The sequence below is a fragment of the Rosa rugosa genome, chromosome 5 (assembly GCF_958449725.1).
Source record: "Rosa rugosa chromosome 5, drRosRugo1.1, whole genome shotgun sequence".
NCBI classification, from domain to species: Eukaryota; Viridiplantae; Streptophyta; class Magnoliopsida; order Rosales; family Rosaceae; genus Rosa; species Rosa rugosa.
Window position 1 is genome coordinate 4423321 of NC_084824.1, and position 23677 is coordinate 4446997.

At 37.5% G+C, this 23677-nt stretch overlaps 4 protein-coding genes across 6 annotated transcripts; 3 read left to right on the forward strand and 1 right to left on the reverse strand.

Annotated features, from left to right (window-relative positions):
- Positions 1-92: 92 nt before the first annotated feature.
- Positions 93-2715, reverse strand: LOC133709211 (2-oxoadipate dioxygenase/decarboxylase, chloroplastic-like). Its single transcript, XM_062134874.1, has 7 exons — positions 2361-2715; positions 2120-2263; positions 1799-2014; positions 1413-1534; positions 1069-1232; positions 515-669; positions 93-421 (listed from the first exon to the last, which is right to left on the reverse strand). The coding sequence occupies exons 1-7, from the start codon at positions 2601-2603 to the stop codon at positions 323-325; spliced, it is 1143 nt and encodes a 380-aa protein (XP_061990858.1). The 5' UTR covers positions 2604-2715; the 3' UTR covers positions 93-322.
- Positions 2716-4798: 2083 nt separating this feature from the next.
- Positions 4799-9345, forward strand: LOC133713200 (hypersensitive-induced response protein 2). Of its 3 annotated transcripts, none has more exons than XM_062139320.1 (6): positions 4799-4949; positions 6978-7175; positions 7347-7467; positions 7913-8004; positions 8093-8189; positions 8576-9345. In XM_062139320.1, the coding sequence occupies exons 2-6, from the start codon at positions 6987-6989 to the stop codon at positions 8935-8937; spliced, it is 861 nt and encodes a 286-aa protein (XP_061995304.1). In that variant the 5' UTR covers positions 4799-4949; positions 6978-6986; the 3' UTR covers positions 8938-9345. The 3 variants fall into 3 exon arrangements, with proteins under 3 accessions (XP_061995304.1, XP_061995305.1, XP_061995303.1); XM_062139321.1 differs by having other exon boundaries at positions 4916-5047; XM_062139319.1 differs by lacking the exon at positions 4799-4949 and adding an exon at positions 6388-6518.
- A 750-nt stretch (positions 9346-10095) lies between these two features.
- LOC133713202 (mitochondrial outer membrane protein porin of 36 kDa) lies at positions 10096-12815 on the forward strand. Its single transcript, XM_062139322.1, has 6 exons — positions 10096-10257; positions 10366-10433; positions 11019-11129; positions 11616-11702; positions 11855-12063; positions 12240-12815. The coding sequence occupies exons 1-6, from the start codon at positions 10209-10211 to the stop codon at positions 12544-12546; spliced, it is 831 nt and encodes a 276-aa protein (XP_061995306.1). The 5' UTR covers positions 10096-10208; the 3' UTR covers positions 12547-12815.
- Positions 12816-15153: 2338 nt separating this feature from the next.
- LOC133708354 (alpha-amylase 3, chloroplastic) lies at positions 15154-23230 on the forward strand. Its single transcript, XM_062133811.1, has 13 exons — positions 15154-15516; positions 15620-15750; positions 16106-16160; positions 16245-16367; positions 16485-16605; positions 16895-17250; positions 17925-18583; positions 19053-19242; positions 20254-20360; positions 20948-21197; positions 21871-21993; positions 22501-22668; positions 22769-23230. The coding sequence occupies exons 1-13, from the start codon at positions 15256-15258 to the stop codon at positions 22925-22927; spliced, it is 2703 nt and encodes a 900-aa protein (XP_061989795.1). The 5' UTR covers positions 15154-15255; the 3' UTR covers positions 22928-23230.
- Positions 23231-23677: the final 447 nt, after the last annotated feature.

The following is a 23677-nucleotide window of genomic DNA, read 5'->3' on the forward strand; positions in this document are numbered from 1 at the left end:
TTTATTATTATTATTATTCTTTATTTATTTTTTATAATTTCATTTTTGATTTTGGACAATTGCCCTCCCATGGTCTTAAAAGAACGAAAGAGTTATTTTGCAATGGAGCAAATCATAGGACCTGCGTTCATTTATTAAATATATCTAGAAAATACATTTACATGCTTCAACCTCTCTAATGTTGGAGCATAAGTAGCTAATTAGTATGTCAGCCTTGCTTCTTGTACCAAAGATTAATCCCAGAAGAGGTTATTATTTTTGGTGCTTCATGAAGAGTGAAACCGATCTAGCCTTGGTAGTATGCAGTTGTTTACCAAGTCTGTCATGCAGCCCTCCTGGTCAGCTGCTCCTTTGATGTGCTCTCAAAGATCTTGTCCGCGTTACCAACCTCAAAGCCATCTCGCCTGTGATGCTCCTTAACCTGTGGTAGTTGTATTTCAAATTGTTCATACTTGTGCATTAAAAAAAACAACCCAGAGGGATACAAGGTTGAGTACTTGAGGACTATAGTTACCTCGTTGCTTGGTAGATTGCTGTATTGGGGCAGCACCAGGCGTTGAGCAAACTCAATGTAGGAGCAGGGGACCGACTCAATTTGACCATCCCTAAATTGGAAATTAACTGGATCTGCGACAGTTGAACTTTGCAGCAGAAGACCATCGGGGCTCACTGTTAATGGAAGAAGTAGTCATTACATCAACATTTCCAAAGTTGAAAATGCAATATGGTCATAATCAGCATTGGAACACATATGCCATACAAGAGATTTCAAGAAATTTCACCTAAACTCAATTTTATCCTAACGAAAAGTCATTGATGCAACACACGATATGCAAAAAGTCTCAACAAACATATCAGTTTTTGGATTCAAGACGCATGTATCGGTTTCTGATTATCCTGCCATCGTTCTCTACATATTTCCTTTATTTTGGCTCTTCTTTTCCAACATGGTTTAATCTACAATTGGAGTGGCATCAAAGTGAAAAATAGAGCATACACAATTATACATTATCTCATCCTAAGATAGTTCCAGACACGTGTTTGTTGTGCTACAATTATGTAACATACCTTTCAGAATTCCGCCTTCAGAATTCAACCTGAACCCATTCTCCTCAATGAATTGATTGAGGCTTTTAATATCTCTCAATTTAGATTTCAGCTGGTGAGCAGAGATTGTGACATGGTTGACTGCATACCCATTGACAAGGGTCCAGGCAGCATATTCACTCTCCCTATGTATCCATTAACCAGATATAAGTCTCTGGAGATCAAGATCAAGTTCCTAAAATGCTAAAATTCCAAAAGATAATATAATGCAGGTTATGTTACCACATTCAAATCCAACCTCCTTGGCATGAATGCGCAATTTCGCTTACGTAAACGTTAAGAAATGCACATAGAAAATTAAGTACCTAGCCAATTGCTGAAATTCTGAGTACAACGGCTTTTCCCACGTCAAAGTTCCCAGCGCACTTGCTAGAGCAGCATACTTATTTCCAGAACCAGAGTCATCAGTGTACTTACGGATTATCTCCTGAATTTTGAAACAAACAGCTTCAACTAATTGAAATAGGAAAGGTTCAAGTAGGAATCAAAATATCAATCATCATAATAATGTAAATGTGGATTCCAATACCCTTTTCCTTTTTTCTATCTGAATAATAATGTCTATAATAAAGCTCCTATTGCATGTAAAGAAGCCAAAGTAAAAGATAGTAATGTCTATCACTATGTCAGTCCCAAGTCCCAACCATATTTGCCATGAACATATAACATCACAAAATATATATATATGTACCTGAGTTTGTGGACTCATCTGATCTACAAGAAGCTCAGATATAAATATTCTCGGCAAAGGCCCATTAACACCAGCACCACCATCAGAAATGGTATAACTAGGAGGAGCAAACCAGAATGCCCTCAATTTCTTAGCCGGGAATCGTAACTCCTCCCGGGGAGTGTACCCGAAATCCAAGAAAAATCTAGCCATGGAATCAATCCCGTAACCATTCACCTATTGTTCCAATTTTAGAACATAACAAAACAAACTTGAATAACAATGCTAATGAACATAAAGATCGAAATCAATACACATAGAGGGAACAAGTAAGAGATCTACCCCAAAGGTCCTAAATGCAAAATGATCATAGCTAATCTGTTCATCAGACCCAACAAGCTCCAACACTGACTTTGCTGTAGGGTTCCTGCTCAAGTACACACCCTCCATGTTTGCCAACACTCCCCTGAAGAATGATTCACCTCCCTGCAACACGACACCGTTTGATTCTTGATATGAGTTAGCCATGCACACATGTATAACTGATCATGGGGTCTATATAATATAACTACATGTACAGAACCTGAGAAGAAGAAGGGTCATGGGATCCATTGTCTGATTTGGAGCTACAAACGGTGCGGAGATTTTGATTGTTCGTGGAGATTGAGTATTTGAGATTCAGGGGAAGAGGTGATTTGGTGAGGGAGATGAGATTCCTGGTGGGATTGACACTGTTGGGTTGGCGAGGAATGAGAGAGTCAAGTGATGGGGAGGAGATAGAGGAGTTTCTTAACACGGTCATGGTGATGGAGAATCGGGTAATCATATGTCTTCTTCAACCTTGTTCCTGTGTGGTATGGAATATTTTGATCTTCTTTCTCTTCTTCGATGTGTTTACTGGCGTTTGCTTGCTTCCTGCTCTGTCTGGCCGCCACATGGATCCATCGACCTTCGTGAGAGAAAGACTTGCGTGGGGCAGACCAATCACTGTTCAGAAGGGGGGGGGGTTTTTGGGGTATTGTACATTTAAAAAACAAGGGCAGTTTCGGAAAATGGGGACAAATTTGTGATTTTTTATTGGAGGGCCGCACCGCCACGTGGTGCGGCAGCCCCTATGCAAGAATTTCTCTACAGACCATTATTGAGTACAGATTATAACGTGTGACACGCTCAGTTTGTAAAAAAATAAAAGATTGAACAAGATATGGATGGAATTTAAAAATTCAGAAATGAATTTGGAGTAATCCGAAAGTGAGGGCGAGTTCTTTGCAACTTAGGGGATCTATTTATTCATAAGAAAAATAATGATTATGTAACAGATGATAAACGTGTAAATTTAGAATTTAGTTTTGTAAAAATGAGACGATTTATTAAAAAATAATTGAGAAAGTGCATTTATGTAATTAAGAGGGTCGGATTCGTAACACTTTTTACATGGGGTTAGAATTTGTTTTTTTAATTTTTTCTTTTCATGAGAAGAGTCAGGTTGAGCATGAGTTACACCAATGCTTCTTCAAGTAGAAAAGGAAAGCAAAATGTATGTTCTCTCATAGTATTAATAGATAAAGCACATATTTAAGTATCACTTACATTAGCTGATGTAGTATAAAACTCAACTAATCAGAATATATTATTAAATAATGTAATTTTTTCACATTAATTGTCAATATGGGATGAATATTGTAACCAGATAAATAGTTCGTCTTGCATTATTCATTCGCTCAACTTGTGAGTGTAGAGGCTCAATAGTCTAGCTTTGTTAGATTGTTTGTGCTCAATCCAGTGGGCCTCACTTAACTAAACTTATCCGTCCGAAAACAGCTAGGAAACCAATGGAGAGGTCTTGTGTGGATCCAAGAAGACTGAGATGCCCCAATAGGCTATAGTTACCAGGCCCAATATGTCCAGATTCTCAAGCTGCTTGGGACCAAAACCTAACTTCCCAGAAAAGAAAGGTAGTTATCGGTGAAGGGTTTCGTCACTTTCGTGCGCTTAATGCTTAGGCCACGAAACAAGACAAACGAAAGCACACAAAGCATGAAATAGACGTCCCCATTTGCACTGTCAAAATATCTTCATCCACTCACTGTTGTGATTGACCGTTGACGAAAGCGAAGAACTTGGTGGGCAAATCTGTGTTTAATTTGTTAAGAATAAATTTGGAAACTGATGGCGTTTGCACAAGTATATGATTTTTCTTTGATTCATGCTTTGAAAACTTTCCCTCTCAAGTGTAAGACCGATAAGATCGAGCTGCGTAGGACGTCCATTCTGGATAAGAGCTCAAAACCATTACAAGTCAACATGGAGAATTCAAAGTTAACAAAATACAGAGGAGATGGACCGCTTGAGATCTAAGATTAATTCATATATTAATTTACGGATAAGCAAAATTCTTGTCGTATCTCATATTTATTCAAGAGTGCTAGTCGGAAGATTTCATAACAAAATGGATTAGGTGACCTTACAAACAATTGCTTTGTAAGAGCTGAAGAAAATACTTTTTGTTAAATGCAAAGAATTGACTATTCCCATGTACGAGTCTTATTGGCCATAGATTTAGATATCGTTAGATCTTATGTGTGGAAGTGGAACTTGCAATATAGGCAGTGGCACCGTATAGGCCAATAATTGTTACACTATCTCTAATCATTTAATTATTGTTTAATGTGATAGAAAGTATTTATGTTGATAATTGACTCTGGTCCATCAATATCTATTTGCCAAAATAGTTCTTACGTTTTACCTTGTTTATTACCGGTTAAGAATTTACCCTTAATATTTTAATAACGGTTAACGCCTTTAGGCATCTCTAATACTAAGGGTATTAGAGACTGAGATGCCTAATTCATGAATTCATCTCTAATTTACCCTTAGTATTTTAATAACGGTTAACGCCTTTACGCATTTCATAGCAGAATCATACTAACGGTTAACGACATAATAAATTTACAATTCAACTAATTTCAAGATAAAACCATTTCATTTCCCCTCCACAGGAAATAGTTCACACGAAAGTTACCCCGGAACAACTTAACCGCCACGGTAAAAGTACTTTTCTCACGTTTCACTCGCTCCCTTTCCCTTTCCCTATAAATGCCTAATTCTCTGCAGTCCTTCTGCGAATCTTCTCCGTCATTTCCTCGCTCTCTTGCTCTTTTTTTTCTAACAGGTACGCTTACAGTTCGGAGCTCCTTAGCCATGAATTTTCACTCTGATTTGAAATTTACGCTGTGATTTTTCATATTTCACAGTTGTAGTTGCTAAATTGTATGTTTTCTTTGTGGAATTCGCCTTCTCCTTCTAGTTTTGCTCTGAATTTTGTAGTGTAGTATCGTTTAAGTTTCAGAAATCGGTAGGATTAATACGATTTTCCCTAGGTGTTTGAAAGTCTTGCATGAATTTCAAAATTTTAAATGAATTCATGTCGCTGTTAATTTTATGATTCTGCTATGAAATTCGCTTTCACCTTCTGTTCAGCTCTCAATTTTTCAGAAACTGAGAGAAACCAGTAGGAGAAATACGAAATTCCAAAGGATTTGAGTTTTACTTTCGAATTGAAATATGTGTCATCCTTGCTAAATTTGCTTGAGAATTTATTACTATGATTTGCTGTGCTTGATGTTTCATGTTTCATTTGGATTAAGTTGCATTCACAACGAGCGCTATGCCTTTGTCACTTTGAATCTTAGAACAGTTTGGCTTTTGCTTTAGTCACATGTAATAGAGGTTGCCTTTAACTATTACTTTATTAGTTTTTTTTTTTTTTTGGTTTTTGATACAGTAGTTTGTTACGTTTTCTTATCTTAAGGTTGTTTACTTTATTCTCTGTGACTTTTTATATATAACTTTGTATTACATATTGCAAGACACATATAAATATTGCCTCTATGGTTCCCCGGCACACACGCTGCTTCAGGCTCTTGAATCCCTGAATGAATATCAAAAATACTCATAAAAAAAAAGAAAATAAGACTATTCGTGTGAGTTATTTTAATTATTGGAGAGATGTTATAAATATACAAGTGCTACAGCCCGTTTTAGCATATATTGTTGTTATTTTATGGAGGATAGTATAGTACTTTTAAGGTTTTAAGTTTCTAATATGCCTACTCCCCTTGATCAATTCAGTGTTGAAGCAGTTAGTCAATTGCTCCATTTGGTGGCTCATCTATGCTATTATGTACTTATATGTTTTTCTGAGTGCGTACTGGGAAAGGGTTTATATTTTGTTTTGTAACGTGTTGATTCAGCACTTGTCAAGCTCTGCACCAAGTATTGTATACTCAGATATAAGTTTCCTAAGCAGGCCTTTCCTGTATAAACTTTTGTTTGAGTGGAAATTCAAATTTAAAGTGGTTAGTTCTGTTTACTAAAATCATAGTCGTCATTGTTTTCTTACAAAGAAAAAAAAAAAAAATCTTTTCCACATATTACTTTGGCCTAGAAACTAGATAATCTTGACTTGAGTTTTATTGAATTAATCATCGGGTTCATTTTTGTGATGTTTCTCTTTGAAACTAGTGTTTACATTGACTATTACTTAATGGTTGTATGCATAACAGAAGTTTGAGAATCATCGTTACTTTATTTAATTATGATTATTGATGTGGCAGCAATGGTTTGAGATGCACCTTCAGTTTGCTCCTTATTCTTTGGGCCAAACAATTCAAGTTTTATGTTTGTGTGGTTCCTTCCGTTACATTCTCCACATGTTTGGTTGATCGTTCCTACTACACTGGTAGCTCAGAAAAGTTTTGTTTAAATCAGTACCTCATTTCAGAACTATACATACACAGCTATGAATCTGTATTAATGTGTCCTCATCAATTGTGTGATAGATGTCTTCTAGTTTGAATCATATAAAACCAGTGTCTGGGTATTAGCAATCACAGGTTTTGATTTTCTTTAAATGTATTCCAGCTGGGTATTAGTTCCTTTCTAAATATGAACTAGAAAGGATAATACACAGTTGTCCTTTTGTTGATTTATGTAGAAGTTACATAAATTTTCTTTGTTGCAAGATTGCAATTACATTTGGAAGTCGAATTTTTGTGGCAAAATATTAGCACTCATTTGATTCAGTAGCATGTGTTTTTATTAATGTTGACACAATTTTTGGAGAATTGTTGACTATGCAAGAAAAAAACTGTACTGCTACTCAGCATTTGATGACCATTGTTTCTACTGTCTTTGGCAGAATCAGAAAATGGGACAGTGCCTTGGTTGTGTCCAGGTGGACCAGTCTACTGTTGCAATAAGAGAAACTTTTGGGAAGTTTGATGATGTGCTCGAACCTGGTTGTCATTGTTTGCCTTGGTGTTTGGGTAGCGCAATAGCTGGTCATCTCTCTCTACGAGTGCAGCAATTGGATGTTCGCTGTGAAACGAAGACCAAGGTTTGTTTTCAATTTCCTTTAAACACAAAAGATTGCTATAACCTTATATACACAGAGTAAGCACTTCGCACGCACTATGTATGCATCTCTTAGTACTCCTGCTGACAAACAAATTAGGAAAACTATGATGTTCAGTTTATATGCCAATTCTGAATTATGGTATGTCTTCAGGATAACGTTTTTGTTACTGTGGTTGCTTCTATTCAATACCGAGCTTTAGCTGACAAAGCTTCAGATGCCTTCTACAAGCTCAGCAATACCAGGGGGCAGATCCAGTCTTATGTCTTTGATGGTACGGATTTGTTAATGACATAATTTTGTAAGTTGTTTGTTTTTTTATTTTATGCATGTGTAAGAATTCAGGTATTCATTGTAGCTTGTGTTTTGAATGATCACTTATCACAAAGATAGCTAGCACAGCTTGTGAAAATTGTTATAAGTTTACTGTTGGCGTTTCCCTCTTTCTTAATTGGAACTATTCATAAACCGGACCATTTTACCTTCAAGGAGAGTATGAAAATGGAGATTGCAATTTAATAATTTTTTATTTGCATTATTATGGTTTAAGTTTAGGTGCAGAATATTTGTCAGGCTTGAGGTTTGCACTGAACCTCTAGCTAATTCTTATTTACATGTCATCTTACCTTTCACCTTGGAGAGGAGCGTATTTTAGAGTTTAGACATTAATCGTTTAACAATGCACCTTCAGAATTCATTGAATTCTTTTTTCTGCTCAGTTATTAGGGCAAGTGTTCCAAAGTTGGATCTAGACTCAACCTTTGAACAGAAGAATGATATCGCCAAAGCTGTGGAAGAAGAACTTGAAAAGGTATGGATCTATCCGCTGTTGTTTGGATTAGAATTCAAATGCAGAACATGTATCATTTTGGTAACTGTTTTTGTTGTGGTTTATGCAGGCCATGTCACATTATGGGTTTGAGATAGTACAAACATTGATTGTGGATATCGAACCAGATGAGCATGTGAAGAGAGCGATGAATGAGATTAATGCAGGTAAATATAGTGAATGCACATACATAGAATGCATTTTCTTTTGATAGTCATATTTGTTTATCTGCTTTCATCACAAATAAGAATTAACTTGTCATATAGTTATAATTTATTTCTTTTTAGAACTATTAATCAAATGGGAATCCTGGAAGTTGGTTTTATACAGATGCTTCTTTATTTTTCGCCATCAGTATGATTTGGGGATTAGTGGAGTCTTTGCTTGCCTACGCATTGTGGGAATATTACTTGTGCTAACATGAGCACCTCTAATAAAATTTCTTGCTTTGAACAATTGCACCATATTACCTGTCTCTGGGGACATTATGTATCCTATTTTTTCTCCTAAAACTGCAGACGACTAATATGTTCATGTTTTCTGTGATTAATAGCTGCTAGGATGAGGTTGGCTGCATCTGAGAGAGCTGAAGGAGATAAGATACTACAGATTAAGCGAGCTGAGGGAGAGGCAGAGTCCAAATATCTGTCAGGGCTTGGCATAGCAAGGCAGCGCCAGGCTATTGTGGACGGGCTGAGAGACAGCGTGCTGGCTTTCTCTGAGAATGTACCTGGGACATCATCAAAGGATGTCATGGATATGGTTCTGGTGACCCAGTACTTCGATACAATGAAAGAGATCGGTGCATCTTCAAAGTCCAATTCGGTTTTCATCCCACACGGACCTGGTGCTGTGAAAGACATTGCTTCACAGATAAGAGATGGTCTCCTTCAAGGAAATTCAACTCACCAGTAAAGTCCTAATACGAACTATGAAGTTGGAGGTGCGGCGTCTATAAGCTTCAATGGTTACTTGTTAGCTCTATTGTGCAAGGCAACTAAGAATCAATTTGGGTGTGCTTTCGTCATTTGACATACATGGTATATAGTAGGAATCAATTTGGGTGTGCTTTCGTCGTTTGACATACATGGTATATAGTAGGTGGATTTGAACGTTTTTATATGCTTGTTCATAGTTGGTTGTCTATATTTTATTCGGTTAGAAGCGATGTGAACTATTTGGCTGGTTTAGTTTTTTTCTGAGCAGCAGGGTTTCTCTTTTGAAAACCATACCTGAATAAGCCTAGAATTCGTTCAGATAGGCCAAGTATTATGTAGTAATGCCAAGGTGATTATTTGGTTATTAATTTTTCAATTTCGTGAATTGATGGTTCTGGTATTCTTTTCAAATCTATTGTCAACCGGCAATTTGTCCCATTGGCCAACAGGAAAAAAAAAAAAAATTGAAGAAAGAGCTTATGAGCGAGTTACCAAGTCATTGCACCTCTAAGATTTGTCAGTGATTTTTAATCTTCTACAACTATCCTCTATCCGAAATGGTTGAAAAATTGCGAAAGTATTCATTTTGTGTGTCGTTTTTTTATTTTGATCGGAAACTCACCACACTGATGTTAGTAATGCACGACGCACCCAGTATTTGAATCAATTAATCAAGGTCTACGAAAATATTTCAGTAAGTCAAACTAATCTTTTGTCACAGAATGCACGAACTCGAAGATCTCTCAAACATGACATGGGTCGCTCAACTAACCTTACTACACAAGGTGGGTTTTTTTAGTGAATAATAGGAGAAGAATATTGAGAAAATTGAAGCCAATATATTTACTATTTAGGGATAAAATGTTTTTTTTTTTAGCTAAATTTGAAATAATAGTTTACAGAAGAAAACAGCACAGCACACCAAAAAGAAGAAAAATGCTTCTCTTTACGCAACGTGGCATTAAAACAGCACCAAAAAGGCGAATATGCCAAACACAACTCTCCCTCGCGATACTCGAGGTCATCGAAAGCCCCCGAGACTTTTCTTACAAATCAACGGCCTAAAACACCACACCGCCTCCCAACCCAGAATCCAACGCCCCAAACCCACTCTCTCACCAAACACCTATTCTAGGGTTTCCTCCATTACGATTTATATTCACACTCCCGTTCTTCTTCTCCCTCTCTCTCTCTCTACAGCACAAAACCCTCTTCTCCTATTTCTCTTTCAATTTTTATCGAACAATCATGGTGAAGGGTCCGGGTCTCTACTCAGATATCGGCAAGAAAGCCAGAGGTCCATGCTTATTTCTTTTTTAATTTTTCCGATTAATTTTTTTTTTTATTATTTTTTTTTCTTTTGATATTTTGTTCTTCACTCATAGTCTGTAATTTCTTGGTCCAGATCTTCTTTACAGGGATTACCAGACCGACCACAAGTTCACCGTCACCACTTACACTTCTGCCGGAGTTGTAAGCTCTTTTCGCCGCTATTATTTCCCCCCCTTTTTTTTTTTGTTATAATCTTTTTCGGTTTTGCTAATGGAGTAGGATATTGATTAATTTTAGTTTAATTTCTAGTCTGTTTGGTTTCTTTGAAATTTGTTGAATATAAAGAAAGAAGATCCATAACTTTCATGTAAATATGATCAGAATCTATTCGGAAGCTCTAGTTGTGTGGTGAATGTAATGGATTCTAATTGCTTGTGAGAAAATTGATATATCAGTTGTTTGGTTACCGAGAGGTTGGAGAAACACATAGTTGATAGTTTCGTTGTATTTGAAAATATAATATTGAAATCTTGGATGCATGATGGTGTTTCTAGATAATTGGCTTTTGCTGTACTTAGCTACTTACTGTCGAAGTAGTTTTAGTGTTTTCAGGATTTTATTCTTCGCATAATGTTAGTGATAGAACCTGTTCTCAGAGACGGATATGTTGATGCATTTAGTGTTATTGATGTGCATGCAGTATATGGCTAACATTTTGTTTTATGTCTCGATGGATAATGCAATCCATGTTCTGCTCTGATATTTTCATTTGTTATACTTCTCCAGGCAATCACTTCGAGTGGAATTAAGAAAGGTGATCTTCTTTTGGGGGATGTGAGCACTCAGCTGAAGAACAAGAACATCACAACTGATGTTAAAGTTGATACCAATTCGAACGTAAGTTAATCAGGCACTTCTAGTTACTTTTCCCTTTACATTGATAGTATGTAAATTAGTCAGTGCAGTGACCAGAAACCAACTCGCCTTGTAGTCGCTGTTGGCTGTTTACTTATGATCATGGATGGCGAACACCAAACTATGAGTAGTGTTTGCATTTTTTTCTTGGTACTTTGAAGATGGTTTTCATGTAAACTAAACCAGAAATTATTGAATTAATCATTAATGCTGTTAGTGCAATCTCACAGACCAAAGTTAGTGCTCATGTTACTGCAACAACATTGATGTATGGTTCTTCTAGTCATGTTGTTATATCATACCAGTAGTTCTGTACAAACGTACAAGCATGTTTATGCTTATATGTATCTTTTGTATTAAATGTTATCGGAAAAGCAAACCTACATCAAATTACGTAAAAATGACATGATTTCACTATGTGAATCTCACTATGCATTGATGTTTTGACTGATAATCGTTTGTTAACAGCTTCTCACAACCATTACTATTGACGAACCCGCACCTGGTCTCAAGGCAATCTTTAGCTTCATTGTACCTGATCAAAAATCTGGAAAGGTAAATCAATTTCTGTTCTTACAAAGCAATGGTGTTCCTTCAGTTGTATCAACTATATTGCATCCCTCATAATGGAATTGCCCTATACATCTTGATATAAATGAGCTCCATTGTTATACAGTAGTCTGATCTTTGGGTACTTTTGAAAACAGGTGGAACTTCAATACCAGCATGAGTATGCTGGAATAAGTACTAGCCTTGGATTGACTGCCAACCCTGTTATTAACTTTTCTGGTGTTGTTGGGAACACTGCTCTCTCTCTTGGAACAGATGTTTCCTTTGACACTGCCTCTGGGAACTTGACCAAACTCAATGCTGGGTTGAATTTCATCCATACTGACCTCATTGCCTCCCTGCTTGTGTGAGTTATTATATCTTAGCAAAAAGAGAAAAGAAGAATCATATTGATCAATATTATCATGTCTAGTTTAGTAGCACTTATTGCTTTTGATATATGTCAGGTTCTCTATGGAAAGAACTGTATTCTTGTTGAGATGCTTCTTGTGTTTGATCTATGGATTCTGTTGATGAACACAGGAATGACAAGGGTGATACTCTCACAGCTTCCTATTACCAGACTGTTAGCCCCCTTACTAACACTGCCGTTGGTGCTGAGATGTCCCATAGCTTTTCTAGCAATGAGAACACTTTCACAATCGGCACCCAGCATGCACTTGATCCCTTAACCTCAGTGAAGGCTCGGGTGAACAACTACGGCAGGGCAAGCGCTCTCATCCAGCATGAGTGGCGTCCCAAGTCCTTGTTCACTATCTCAGGAGAGGTTGACACGAGGGCAATTGAGAAGAGTGCAAAGATCGGTTTGGCCTTGGCACTCAAGCCATGAGCTAAGCAACCATCAGGTGCAAATGGAAGGTGGGTTTTGTTTTTGGCATGGTAGAGGGCAATAAGCTAGGTAGGTAGGAGGGAATTTCTGTCATGAACTCGTGGTCCTTTACTGTGGTGCTATTGGTTTCTCATATCTTGGTGGTAATGGGTTGTAAAAAATAATTGGCACGAACCAGATGTCAAATTCCTTTTGAATTTTCCACCCATCTCAATGCTAGTGGAGGGTGTACTTTAAACAGAATTTAAATATCTGAGTTTTTTCCCGTCTGTTGTATTCCAGTTCCTGCTTTCCCAAGTTTTGTACTCGTTATTCTGCAATGTGACTTTGAATGTTGTAGAGCTGGAAATCTGATACTTAGCAACTCTGAACCAAGCTTTTTAATGAACAGCATTTCGGAGATGATTGATAACTATGGCTTTCAGTTCTTTACGAAACCGCTATCGTCTTCTTATTAACGAAACAAAATTTTCAAAGCACTAGTGGTCCATGTGAACAAATGGTTCCTATTAACTTTCAATCAAAGAAAAGAGAAATTCAGCTACCGTCCCCAAACTATTCTGCCAAGGTCAATTTGATATCCAAACTCTCAAAAGTATCAATGTGATACTCAAAGACCTAAATTAGCATCAACGTGATACTTCCGTCCAAAATTTTTTACGGCGCCGTTTGTTTGCTGACGTGGCAAGCACGTGGGTCAAAAAAAAAAAAGTGAAATGACCTATTTACCCTTCTTTTTTTTGGAGAAAAATTCAGCTATCGTCCCCAAACTATTATGCCAAGGCCAATTTGATACCCGAACTCTCAAAAGTATCAATATGATACCCAAAGACCTAAATTGGCATCAACGTGATACTTCCGTCTAAAATTTCTGACGGCGCCGTTTGTGTTGTTGACGTGGCAAGCACGTGGATAAAAAAAAAAAGGTGAAATGACCTATTTACCCAAATCGAGCAATTGACAGTGTGTGGGAGAAGCCAAAGGTACCAAGTACCAGCTGCCAAGTCTTTTTCTTGATCTAATTGTGCTCAAATGCTATCTAGGTTGGTTTTGCTTTTTTGGTTTATGCTGGGTTTGTTTTTAGTTCTTGTATACATGAATTCATAGTTATATGTTGCTTTGACCTTGTGATTGTGATTTTGATCGGAGTATCTGATATATGTTGTTACTGACATGACGGTGGCGGTGGAGGAAGATGACGCTGAGGTTGTGGCGGTGGAGGAGGGCGTTTGATGAACGGAGGTTCTATTAGCGAATGGGTGACGGTCTTTGCGAAGAAAGAAGATGGTTGGTGGAGCTAAGGTTCACTAGAATTCGGTGTGCAGTGAACCAGTTTCCCAGTTGGTTGTCCCAAAAGAGGAAAGTTGCTGGGCGGAGAAGAAGGAAATCGGTTTTGGCGGAGAAGAAGACATGGGCGTCTCTGGGTGCCCAGAGCAGTTTTCTGGGTGCATAAAGATTTGATTTTTTTTTTTTTTTTGTTAATCGTGTCACCCAACTTTGGTTTTGGGTCCGTCCGCTGGGAGTTGAGTGCGAAGAACATGAATTTGTAGCAGGAATTGGAGAGGATGATGGCAGTGTTGGTGATGGTTTGGGCGGAGAGGAAGGAGATGAGAGAGAGGAGGAGGCGAGAGAAGAAGAAGAGGACTGAGGTTGAAGAAGAAGCATAAGCCATTTTTCTTTGATTCTTGGGTGGAGGAGAAGGAGCGGAGCTTGCGGCGGTTTGGCTAGAACAATATCCCAGAAGAACAAGAACAAGAACAAGAAGAAGAAAAATAAATGAAAAGAAAAAAAAAAAGAATTAACAAAAAAAAGAAGGGTAAATTGGTCATTTCACTTTTTTTTAAGGGCCCACGTGCTTGCCACGTCAGTAAACAGATAGCGCCGTTAGAGATTTTTGACAGAAGTATCACGTTGATGTCAAAATACGTCTTTGGGTATCACATTGATACTTTTGAGAATTCGGGTATCAAATTGGCCTTGGCACCATAGTTTGGGAACGGTAGCTGAAATTTTCTAAAAAAAAAAAAAAATGAAAATTAACAAAAAAAGAGTAAAAAGTCGATTTTGCCATTTTTTTTTTACCCACGTGCTTGCCACGTCAGCAAACAAACGACGCCGTCAGAAATTTTGGACGGAAGTATCACGTTGATGCCAATTTAGGTCTTTGGGTATCACATTGATACTTTTGAGAATTCGGGTATTAAATTGGCATTGGCAGAATAGTTTGGGGACGGTAGCTGAACTTTTCTCCAAAGAAAATCAAGATCCAAGAACTTTTGCTTGAACCGGAAACGTTTTTGCATGATAAAAACAAGGGTGACCCATAAACAATCAATATTGAACAAAAGGTTCACTTTCCTTCATGTCGACTGTGGAGTCGAATATCAGGTGGCCAATATTTTTGGCCCTTATCGAAAATATCTATTATTTTCCTTCTCAAATTTAACATGAACCCTTGAATATTAAACTCCTGCATGTTCTCAAATAATGATTTGACTTGGCTTTGAAGTTTGTGCAGACCTTTTTGCGAATTTACACAAAACTCTTGTACGAAAGCGTCAGATATTAATATCTGACGCTTTTTTTTTTTTTTCATCTAAAAAAAAGCGTCAGATATTAATTTACTTTAATTTTATGATGACGAATCGACCTTTTTCTTCTTTTTAATCTCTAATTCTGTTCGAGTCGGTCACAGTCTGAGTGGTGGCAATGTCGACGGTGAGCATTGAGCCTCTTCTCCACCACCACTGTCGCCGGGGAAACTCGCGGCACCGTTCAACGCCGAAGCTCATCAACCTCAGCTCCTCCCTGAGTGCCTTTCCGAAAAAGGTGGAGTTTCGTGGCCGGAGCTTCTGCAACTTCCGGCATCCCACTGCTCTCACTCTCAGAGCTTCTTCTACTGACACCGCCGTAGCTGCGACCACCGCGCCTTTCTTCAAGGAAACATTTCCTCTTGAGCGAACTGAACTGGTTCGAGTCCCTCCTTCAATCCTTCAAAAGCTTCAATTTTATGGTGTAGGACTTTTTTTTGATGATTTCAGGGAGAGCTGATTTAGTTGATTTGAAATTTCAGGTGGAGGGAAAGATCTCTGTGAGATTAGATCACGGGAAGAATGCTCGGAATTGGATTCTTACTGTTGGTTGTACTCTTCCCGGAAAGTGGATTCTGCACTGGGGAGTTTCACAGGTTGATGACGTCGGCAGGTAGAGCTTAGACTTCATGTTTAGCTAGGACGGTAGTGTTTCGATTTGGAGAAGAATTGTTCTGCTGATGAATGTAGGTGCTTGATTTGTGTTGCTGTTCTAGTAGTTGTTAATGATCTTGATTTGTATTACTGTTCTAGTAGTTGTTAGTGATCTTTTCGAGTGATTAAGAGGCCTGGATAGATTAGGATTAGGAAGAATGTGTATTATCAAGGCTTTATAAACTCTGGCTTGATTTGTTGTTTTGCTTTTTACTATAGATCTCATAAGTAGGAGATGGAGTGGTTTCTAGACTTTCTGTCTGTGGTGTTTGGATGTTTTTCCTTGTGCACTAATGAATTGAAATGTTGTGTAGTGAATGGGATCAACCTCCTGATGAAATGAGGCCACCTGGTTCAATTCCAATTAAGGTAGGCGTGGCGTTTCTTAAGTTGATTGCAGAGCTCAAGCTTTTGCATTGGCAGTATGATTCTTAAGTACATGTGCCTTTTCAGGACTATGCAATAGAAACACCCTTGAACAAATCAGCATCATCTGTTGGAGATGATACCTCTCAGGAAGTGAAGATTGATTTTCATCTTGACGGTGCAATTGCAGCCATAAATTTTGTTCTAAAGGTTCTGAATTTCAGATGTTAACAGTTGAGAGAATTTCAGTCCTTTATGTTTTATATGCTGGCTATTCCATCATTATGTAGAGTTTCTGCCCTTCTCCGGGGGGTTTTGGTGATGCAGGATGAAGAAACTGGCACTTGGTATCAGTACAAAGGAAGAGATTTCAAAGTGCCTCTTGTGGGCTACCTGCAAGAATATGGCAATGTTGTTGGAGCAAAAAAGGGAGTGGGGATATTGCCAGGTTGTCAATCATTATATGCTCTGTTTTACTTTATTTATTTGGTCATTACATTGTTTGATCTTAGTGCAAGTATTTTCAATCTCAATTACTCACGATTTCCCAAAAAGGTGTAAGAAAGCCAGAGGGGTGATGATTTTTCTAATTAAACATAAGAATCATATTGAATCCATAGTGTCTGAAACTAGTGTGTGGTTGAGGATCTTCAGTTGTTTCTTTCCAGTCATTTCCATTTCAATTTATGCTTAGTCATGAACTGAAAGAAATTGCTCGGTCTCTTTATTCATTCTAGGAGCTTTGGGGAAGTTATCCAACTTATTTTTCAAGGCAGAATCATCAAACTCCCAAGATAAAAATAGCAGTAGTGAATCCAGAGGAACTAAAGAGGAAACTAGGTCTCTAGAAGGGTTCTACGAAGAACTCCCTATCGCAAAACAAATTGCTGTAGTGAATTCAGTAACTGTTTCTGTCAGGAAGTGCCCTGAGACAGCTAAGAATCTTCTATATTTGGAAACGGATTTACCTGATCATGTTGTTGTTCATTGGGGAGTTTGCAAAGATGATGCTAAAAGATGGGAAATTCCAGCAGCCCCACATCCGCCAGAAACAGTAGTGTTCAAGGATAAGGCTTTGCGAACTCGACTGCAGGTTTGTATAACCTTATCATCTTTGCTATTACCTCTCCTCCCTTATTTGATTCAATTTTTTTTTTTTTTTGCTGGCTGGACTTGGCCATTATTTCTCCTATAAACAGTGTGTACCATTGGGTACTTCTTTTATATGCTCATATGCTAGCTCTGACACTGTGGTTAATTTTTTGTTTTTCGGGAAGGGAAAATTTCCCTCAAATCTGCATGACAACATATTAAGTTATTACTGGGAATACATTTTTTTCTCCTTTAGTCATGCATAGGTAGTGCCACTTTTTAGGTTTCCACTTCATTACCAAAAAAAGAAAAAGGTTTCTACTTGGATTATTATTCATCATCGTCATCTCTGGAGGTCATGGAACTCTGACAATGAGAAGATGGAAATATTTTTTTGAGCATGCATGTGATCAAAGGTTCATGGTAGGGATTTTACTAGAACTTTATTCAGTGCCACAACTTAAAATACATTACATGATAGAGAATAGTGGAATTCGGTATTGGCTATATGAATCCTCATGCTCGGAACAATTTCTTTAATGAAAGCCTTCATTTACTTTCATCTTTATTCGAAGCTGTCTATAAAAAGCTGAAAAACATGTTACTCAATTGTGGCTACTTAAAGAGATTTTTTTTACAAAGCTAATAAATTATTTTCTTGGTTCCTGTCTATAGCAAAAAGAGGGAGCAAATGGACGTTGGGCATTGTTTACTTTAGATGAAGGAACCGCAGGATTTCTTTTTGTTTTCAAGCTAAGTGAAAGTACATGGTTGAAATGTAAGGGCAATGACTTCTACATCCCCCTTTCAAGCGCAAATAATTCACCTGCTGCAGCAAAAGAGGATCAATCTGAAGGTGCTAATGTCGATGAGAGAAGTGCAGAAGAAATAGATGAAAGTTCTTTTACTGAATATACCAATGGAATAATAAATGAAATAAGGACCTTGGTGAGTGGCATTTCCTCTGAGAAGAGTCGAAAGACAAAATCCAAAGAAGCACAAGAAAGCATTCTTCAAGAAATAGAAAAATTGGCTGCTGAAGCCTATAGTATCTTCAGAAGCACTGTTCCCACATTTACTGAGGAAGCTATTTCAGAAACTGAAGAATTACCCCCCTCTGTGAAAATAACCTCAGGGACAGGCACGGGGTTTGAAATATTGTGCCAAGGTTTTAATTGGGAATCTCATAAATCTGGAAGATGGTACATGGAGCTCAAAGATAAAGCTGCTGAACTATCTTCACTAGGTTTCACTGTGATTTGGTTACCACCCCCTACAGATTCTGTGTCACCTGAAGGGTACATGCCGACAGATTTGTATAATCTGAACTCCAGGTACCCTATGATAAATTTATACTACAAAATAATCTTGCATGATCTTCATAGCTTTTACTGACTCCAAATTAATCAGCTAGCTCTACACTGCATTTTTTGCGGTAACTTTATACAGAAAAAGGCCAACTTTTGTTGGGTAAAAAAAAATAAAAATAAAAAAAGGTGGTTTCGCAAACCTCTGCTTGCGTGGTTATGCACATTCTAATCAGTTGGACCAAGCATGTACTGACCATCAAAGTTTCAGACCTTATCCTTTTTCCTTTTGGTCTGAACTCTGAAGTCTTGAACATGAACCCTTCTTCTTCTTCACTCTCTCTCTCTCTTTTTTTTTTTTGGTTTACCTTGGTTGGTAGTAAATTCCACTCCTTTGTTTTGGGAGTTCCATTTCTTTAGTATTCTTAATATTGTTCTGGTAGTTCCGGAGGGATGCTGTATACATCAGTGATTACTTTTGTTGCACACTTCTCAGATATGGCACTATGGATGAACTGAAGGAGACTGTGAAGGCATTCCATAAAGTTGGTATCAAAGTACTTGGAGATGTTGTTCTAAATCACCGCTGTGCGCAGTATAAGAATAGCAATGGTGTATGGAATATATTTGGTGGTCGTTTAAATTGGGATGATCGTGCAGTTGTTGCAGATGATCCGCATTTTCAGGTATCTAATTTTTCATTCCTAACGATTTTCTTAGCAATCTTAAATGCTCTTTGAACCAGCAACATCTACATGAATACTGGTTTTCCTTTTGCGTTTTTCTTGGGAATGCCTTGATTTTTCTGCATTTCTCAGACATCAGAATCGAAGTCATGTTTCCATTAACATGCAGACAGGTTAAAACTGATTGCATTTGTATAGGCACATTAACAAAATAGAAAGAGACATGATAATTATGTTATTTCATGTGCACACATGGGCACATGTGATAATGTAGTTCGTGCCCTTGTTGGCATGTGAATAACATACACAAGGACTTAAACTTCTTTCCTAGTGCATTCATGGGTATGCTCAGAAAGATGTGATATTTAGTTCATTCCATGTGGATGCATGTGCAAATGTGACAGTGTTGTTTATGACATTGTGAGCTTTGCACGAAATCATACACACGGAGTTTTTGGTCTGGGTCGAACAAAGAGGTGAGCCCTAAAGGTTTGAGATTTCAAGAAGAATTAAAAAAAGAAAACGAGGAAAATGGAACTTAATAGTTTTCCGCCAGCCTAAAGAAATGGTATTTGGACCCCTGCATTTCCCTGTTTGAAATTAGTTGAAGCAACTTTATATAGTTATAGCTCTTTCAAATTTAAGATGATTGGAATTGGAATGCTACATATATCAAAATGTAAGACACCAAGTTGATATAGAATACAATAGATTCTGAGTAGACGCCTTACAATTTTCAAGACAACTCACCACAAGTGCAGATTAAACTTACCAATTCCCATCATACACTACACATTTCATAGAGTGATAAGATCAAAGCTTACTCTCTGTCTGTAAAATTTTTATACTGAAATTGACCCGAAAAAAGTTCCAAAACAAAAACAGGCCAAAACACTGAAATGCACACATACACACAGTACACTGTAAGAAAACAGAAATATATGTGATATGTAGAAAGAATATACTATATAACTTCTAAGTTTGTGAAAGTGCCTTCTTTGTATTGTACAGGGTAGGGGCAACAAAAGTAGTGGAGATAGTTTTCATGCTGCACCAAACATTGATCATTCACAAGAGTTTGTGAGGAAGGATATCAAAGAATGGTTATGCTGGCTAAGGTTAAAAGTCTGGACTATTTACTCAATTCTTGGGATTCTATCCTTATTGTTTGCAAGTTTAACTTAGTTTCGTATTACTGTATCACTAAACACTGATATTGCAATACAGATCCTCAAGCTAGATCACATCTCTATCACAGCACAGATGTCAATGGTTCACCTTTTTTTTTATGTTTCAAAAAATAAAAAACACACATAATGTGCCACATACGCATACCTCGAATCCATCTTTAAAAAGTGTCTCAAAGCTATTAAGGGACCGAAGTCATAATGTGTCATCTAGCATTAGGACCATGTATTTTTGACTAAAATAAATGCAGTGATCTCTTCAGTGGATTCATGGTCATGCTCTGAGTTTAGAGGTAGTCTGCTAAGGTACCATTCTGGTCGTAAACGGACACTTATGAAGTTTTTGGGATGAGGCTGTCTCATACATATTATGTCATATGATATCAGTGTTGGCTTCAACCTTGAATAGTTGTGTGTGTGTGTGTGTGTGTGTGTGTATTTTATCCATTGAATTGCATTTCCTAATTGACATATTATGTTGAAAGTTTTTGCTATAAACATATGGGTGACCATCACAGGCAAGAAATTGGGTATGATGGATGGAGGCTTGATTTTGTTAGAGGATTTTGGGGTGGTTATGTTAAGGACTACATGGATGATAGTGAGCCATACTTTGCTGTTGGTGAGTTTTGGGATTCCCTAAGTTATACATATGGTGAGATGGATCACAATCAAGATGGACATCGGCAGAGAATTATTGATTGGATTAATGCTACTAGTGGAGCCGCTGGTGCTTTTGATGTAACAACAAAAGGCATCCTTCATGCTGTAAGCATTCATCTTTGTAAATTTTACATTTCAACCTTTGTACTCAATTGGTCTCTATGGTACCGTTTAAATACCTGTTTATGTGAAGATGCACCAGAATGTCATAAAATGGCCTCTTATTTCGATTCATATGGATGTTAATTTTTCCCTTCAAAACTGCAGTGTTGGTTTTGTTAGAAATATATATATGCATAGCTGCAGTGAACTGATTTTTGCATCCATGAATTGTTTCCCACATTATCACAGATTACAGAAAGATTTTTTTTTTTATAGCTACGCCAGTATTTTTTTTTTTTTTTGCTAATTCCATATGAAGCACCTTTTGTCACTTTGTAGTAAACAACATATTTCTAAAATTGAAATAAAATGGCTTTCAAGTGCTTATGATGGCAATTGATCTTGTCCCTTGGCCTACAAAGAAAAAACCCAGTTACCCAAGTGTTGGCCAAAATTTTGCACCCCAAAGTGGTTCAAATAATCATACATGTGATATGATGATCTAAATTACCTTATTCTCATTTAGGATGTGATATTGTTCAACCTTCAGTGAAGAGATCAGTTTCTAAGAATGAGGCTGCTGAATACAGTAGCCACTTTCCTAGAACAATAGCTATTTGTTTTCCATGAATATATGGTAGATGATACTCTTATTCAAATGGAATATATTATATAGGCGTTGGAAAGATGTGAGTATTGGCGATTATCGGATCAGAAGGGAAAACCTCCTGGGGTTGTTGGATGGTGGCCATCTCGTGCTGTTACCTTCATAGAGAATCACGATACTGGTTCTACTCAGGTTCGAACTTTCTATTTTAAATTTTCTGTTATGTAATAGCCAAGAAGGATACTGATCTGTTCCTCCACTTACCTACTCTGTGTACTAAACAAGCTTGTGCAATGTCCTTGTCTTTTGAGTTAAACAAAAAATAAAAAGGATTTGATATTTATCCAGGCTGTACCTTTCAACACGATACTAATCCGATTGAGAAGAAATGCATTTCCTAAAGTGAATTACTCTCTTGCTAGGCAAACTTAAAGTTCATTGCCTGGGTTTTAAATCCAGGATTGGTTTTAAATCCAGGAGCCCTTCCTAGCTGGACGATATCTGTCTTTTTTACATTGTGGATAGACCACTATACAATTTAAGTTATCTCTTACCTCCTACCTACTTTCACACCTCACAGAGTCAGATGAATGGAGAGCAGAGACTGTTTTTGCGTATGTTTATAATGTTATTGCTCATTTGGATACAGTAAGATTACCATCAAGCTGCATAATTTTACTTTCTTCTTTCCTTTTGAAGGGTCACTGGAGGTTTCCACATGACAAGGAAATTCAAGGATATGCATATACTCTGACTCATCCAGGAACACCTGCAGTCTTCTATGACCACATCTTCTCACACTACAAATCTGAAATTGCAGGTCTAATCTCTCTGAGAAACCGGAACACAATCAACTGTCGGAGCAGAGTAAGTATCAACGATAATATAATAAGCTTCATTTGTTGAGCAACATGAGATAGATGTTCCTATAGAAGGTTGATTTTAATTTTGACACTCTATATTATAGGTTAAAATTACCAAAGCTGAAAGAGATGTGTATGCCGCTATCATTGATGAAAAAGTAGCAATGAAGATCGGACCAGGTCACTATGAACCCCCAAATGGGCTTAAAAAATGGTCCAAAAGCCTTGAGGGAAGAGACTACAAGGTCTGGGAAGCATCTTAAATTTTCCACTGGGAAGCATCTCATTATCTATGAGTATATAAAGTCGAATACAGGGAGATCAATAAGGTTGCCTAGATAGAATAATGTACTTTGTTGAAGCAAGAGGAAGGACTTGCCTGCGCTGTGCAATTGCGGCTAGTCGGCTAATGCCAAAGTGATGATGAATAATTGAGTATCAGGTTGGAAAGGCGGTTTGCCATCATTCAGATTGAGTCTATTACACGTTGTGGTGTATAATTCTACTCTACTTTCCACTGTTACCGTAGAATGAGTAAAATCAAATCATTATTTGTTAGTTATAAATGATGTAAATTCTATATATATATATAGGATTTTTCTCAGGTGCGGACGTCCGTACCAAAATTTCGGTACGGATTTCCTGTTTTCGACCACTTTCCGGCCACATTTTTACATCTTAACCGTTCAGTTTTTAGGTCCTAATGTATAGATCACCTCTGCAAAATTTCAGCCAATTTGGTGATCGTTAAGGCATCCAAAACTGTAATTTACACGAACGGACCGAATCTGTCGAACCGGAACCGTACGTATTTATAATGGTAAATTGCAGTTTTGGATGCCTTAACGATCACCAAATTGGCTGAAATTTTGTAGAGGTGATCTATACATTATGACCTAAAAACTGAACGGTTAAGATGTGAAAATGTAATCGGTAAGTGGGGGAAAACGAGAAATCCGTACCGTCCGCACTGTACGGACGTCCGCACCGTAGTCGGACTGTATATATATATA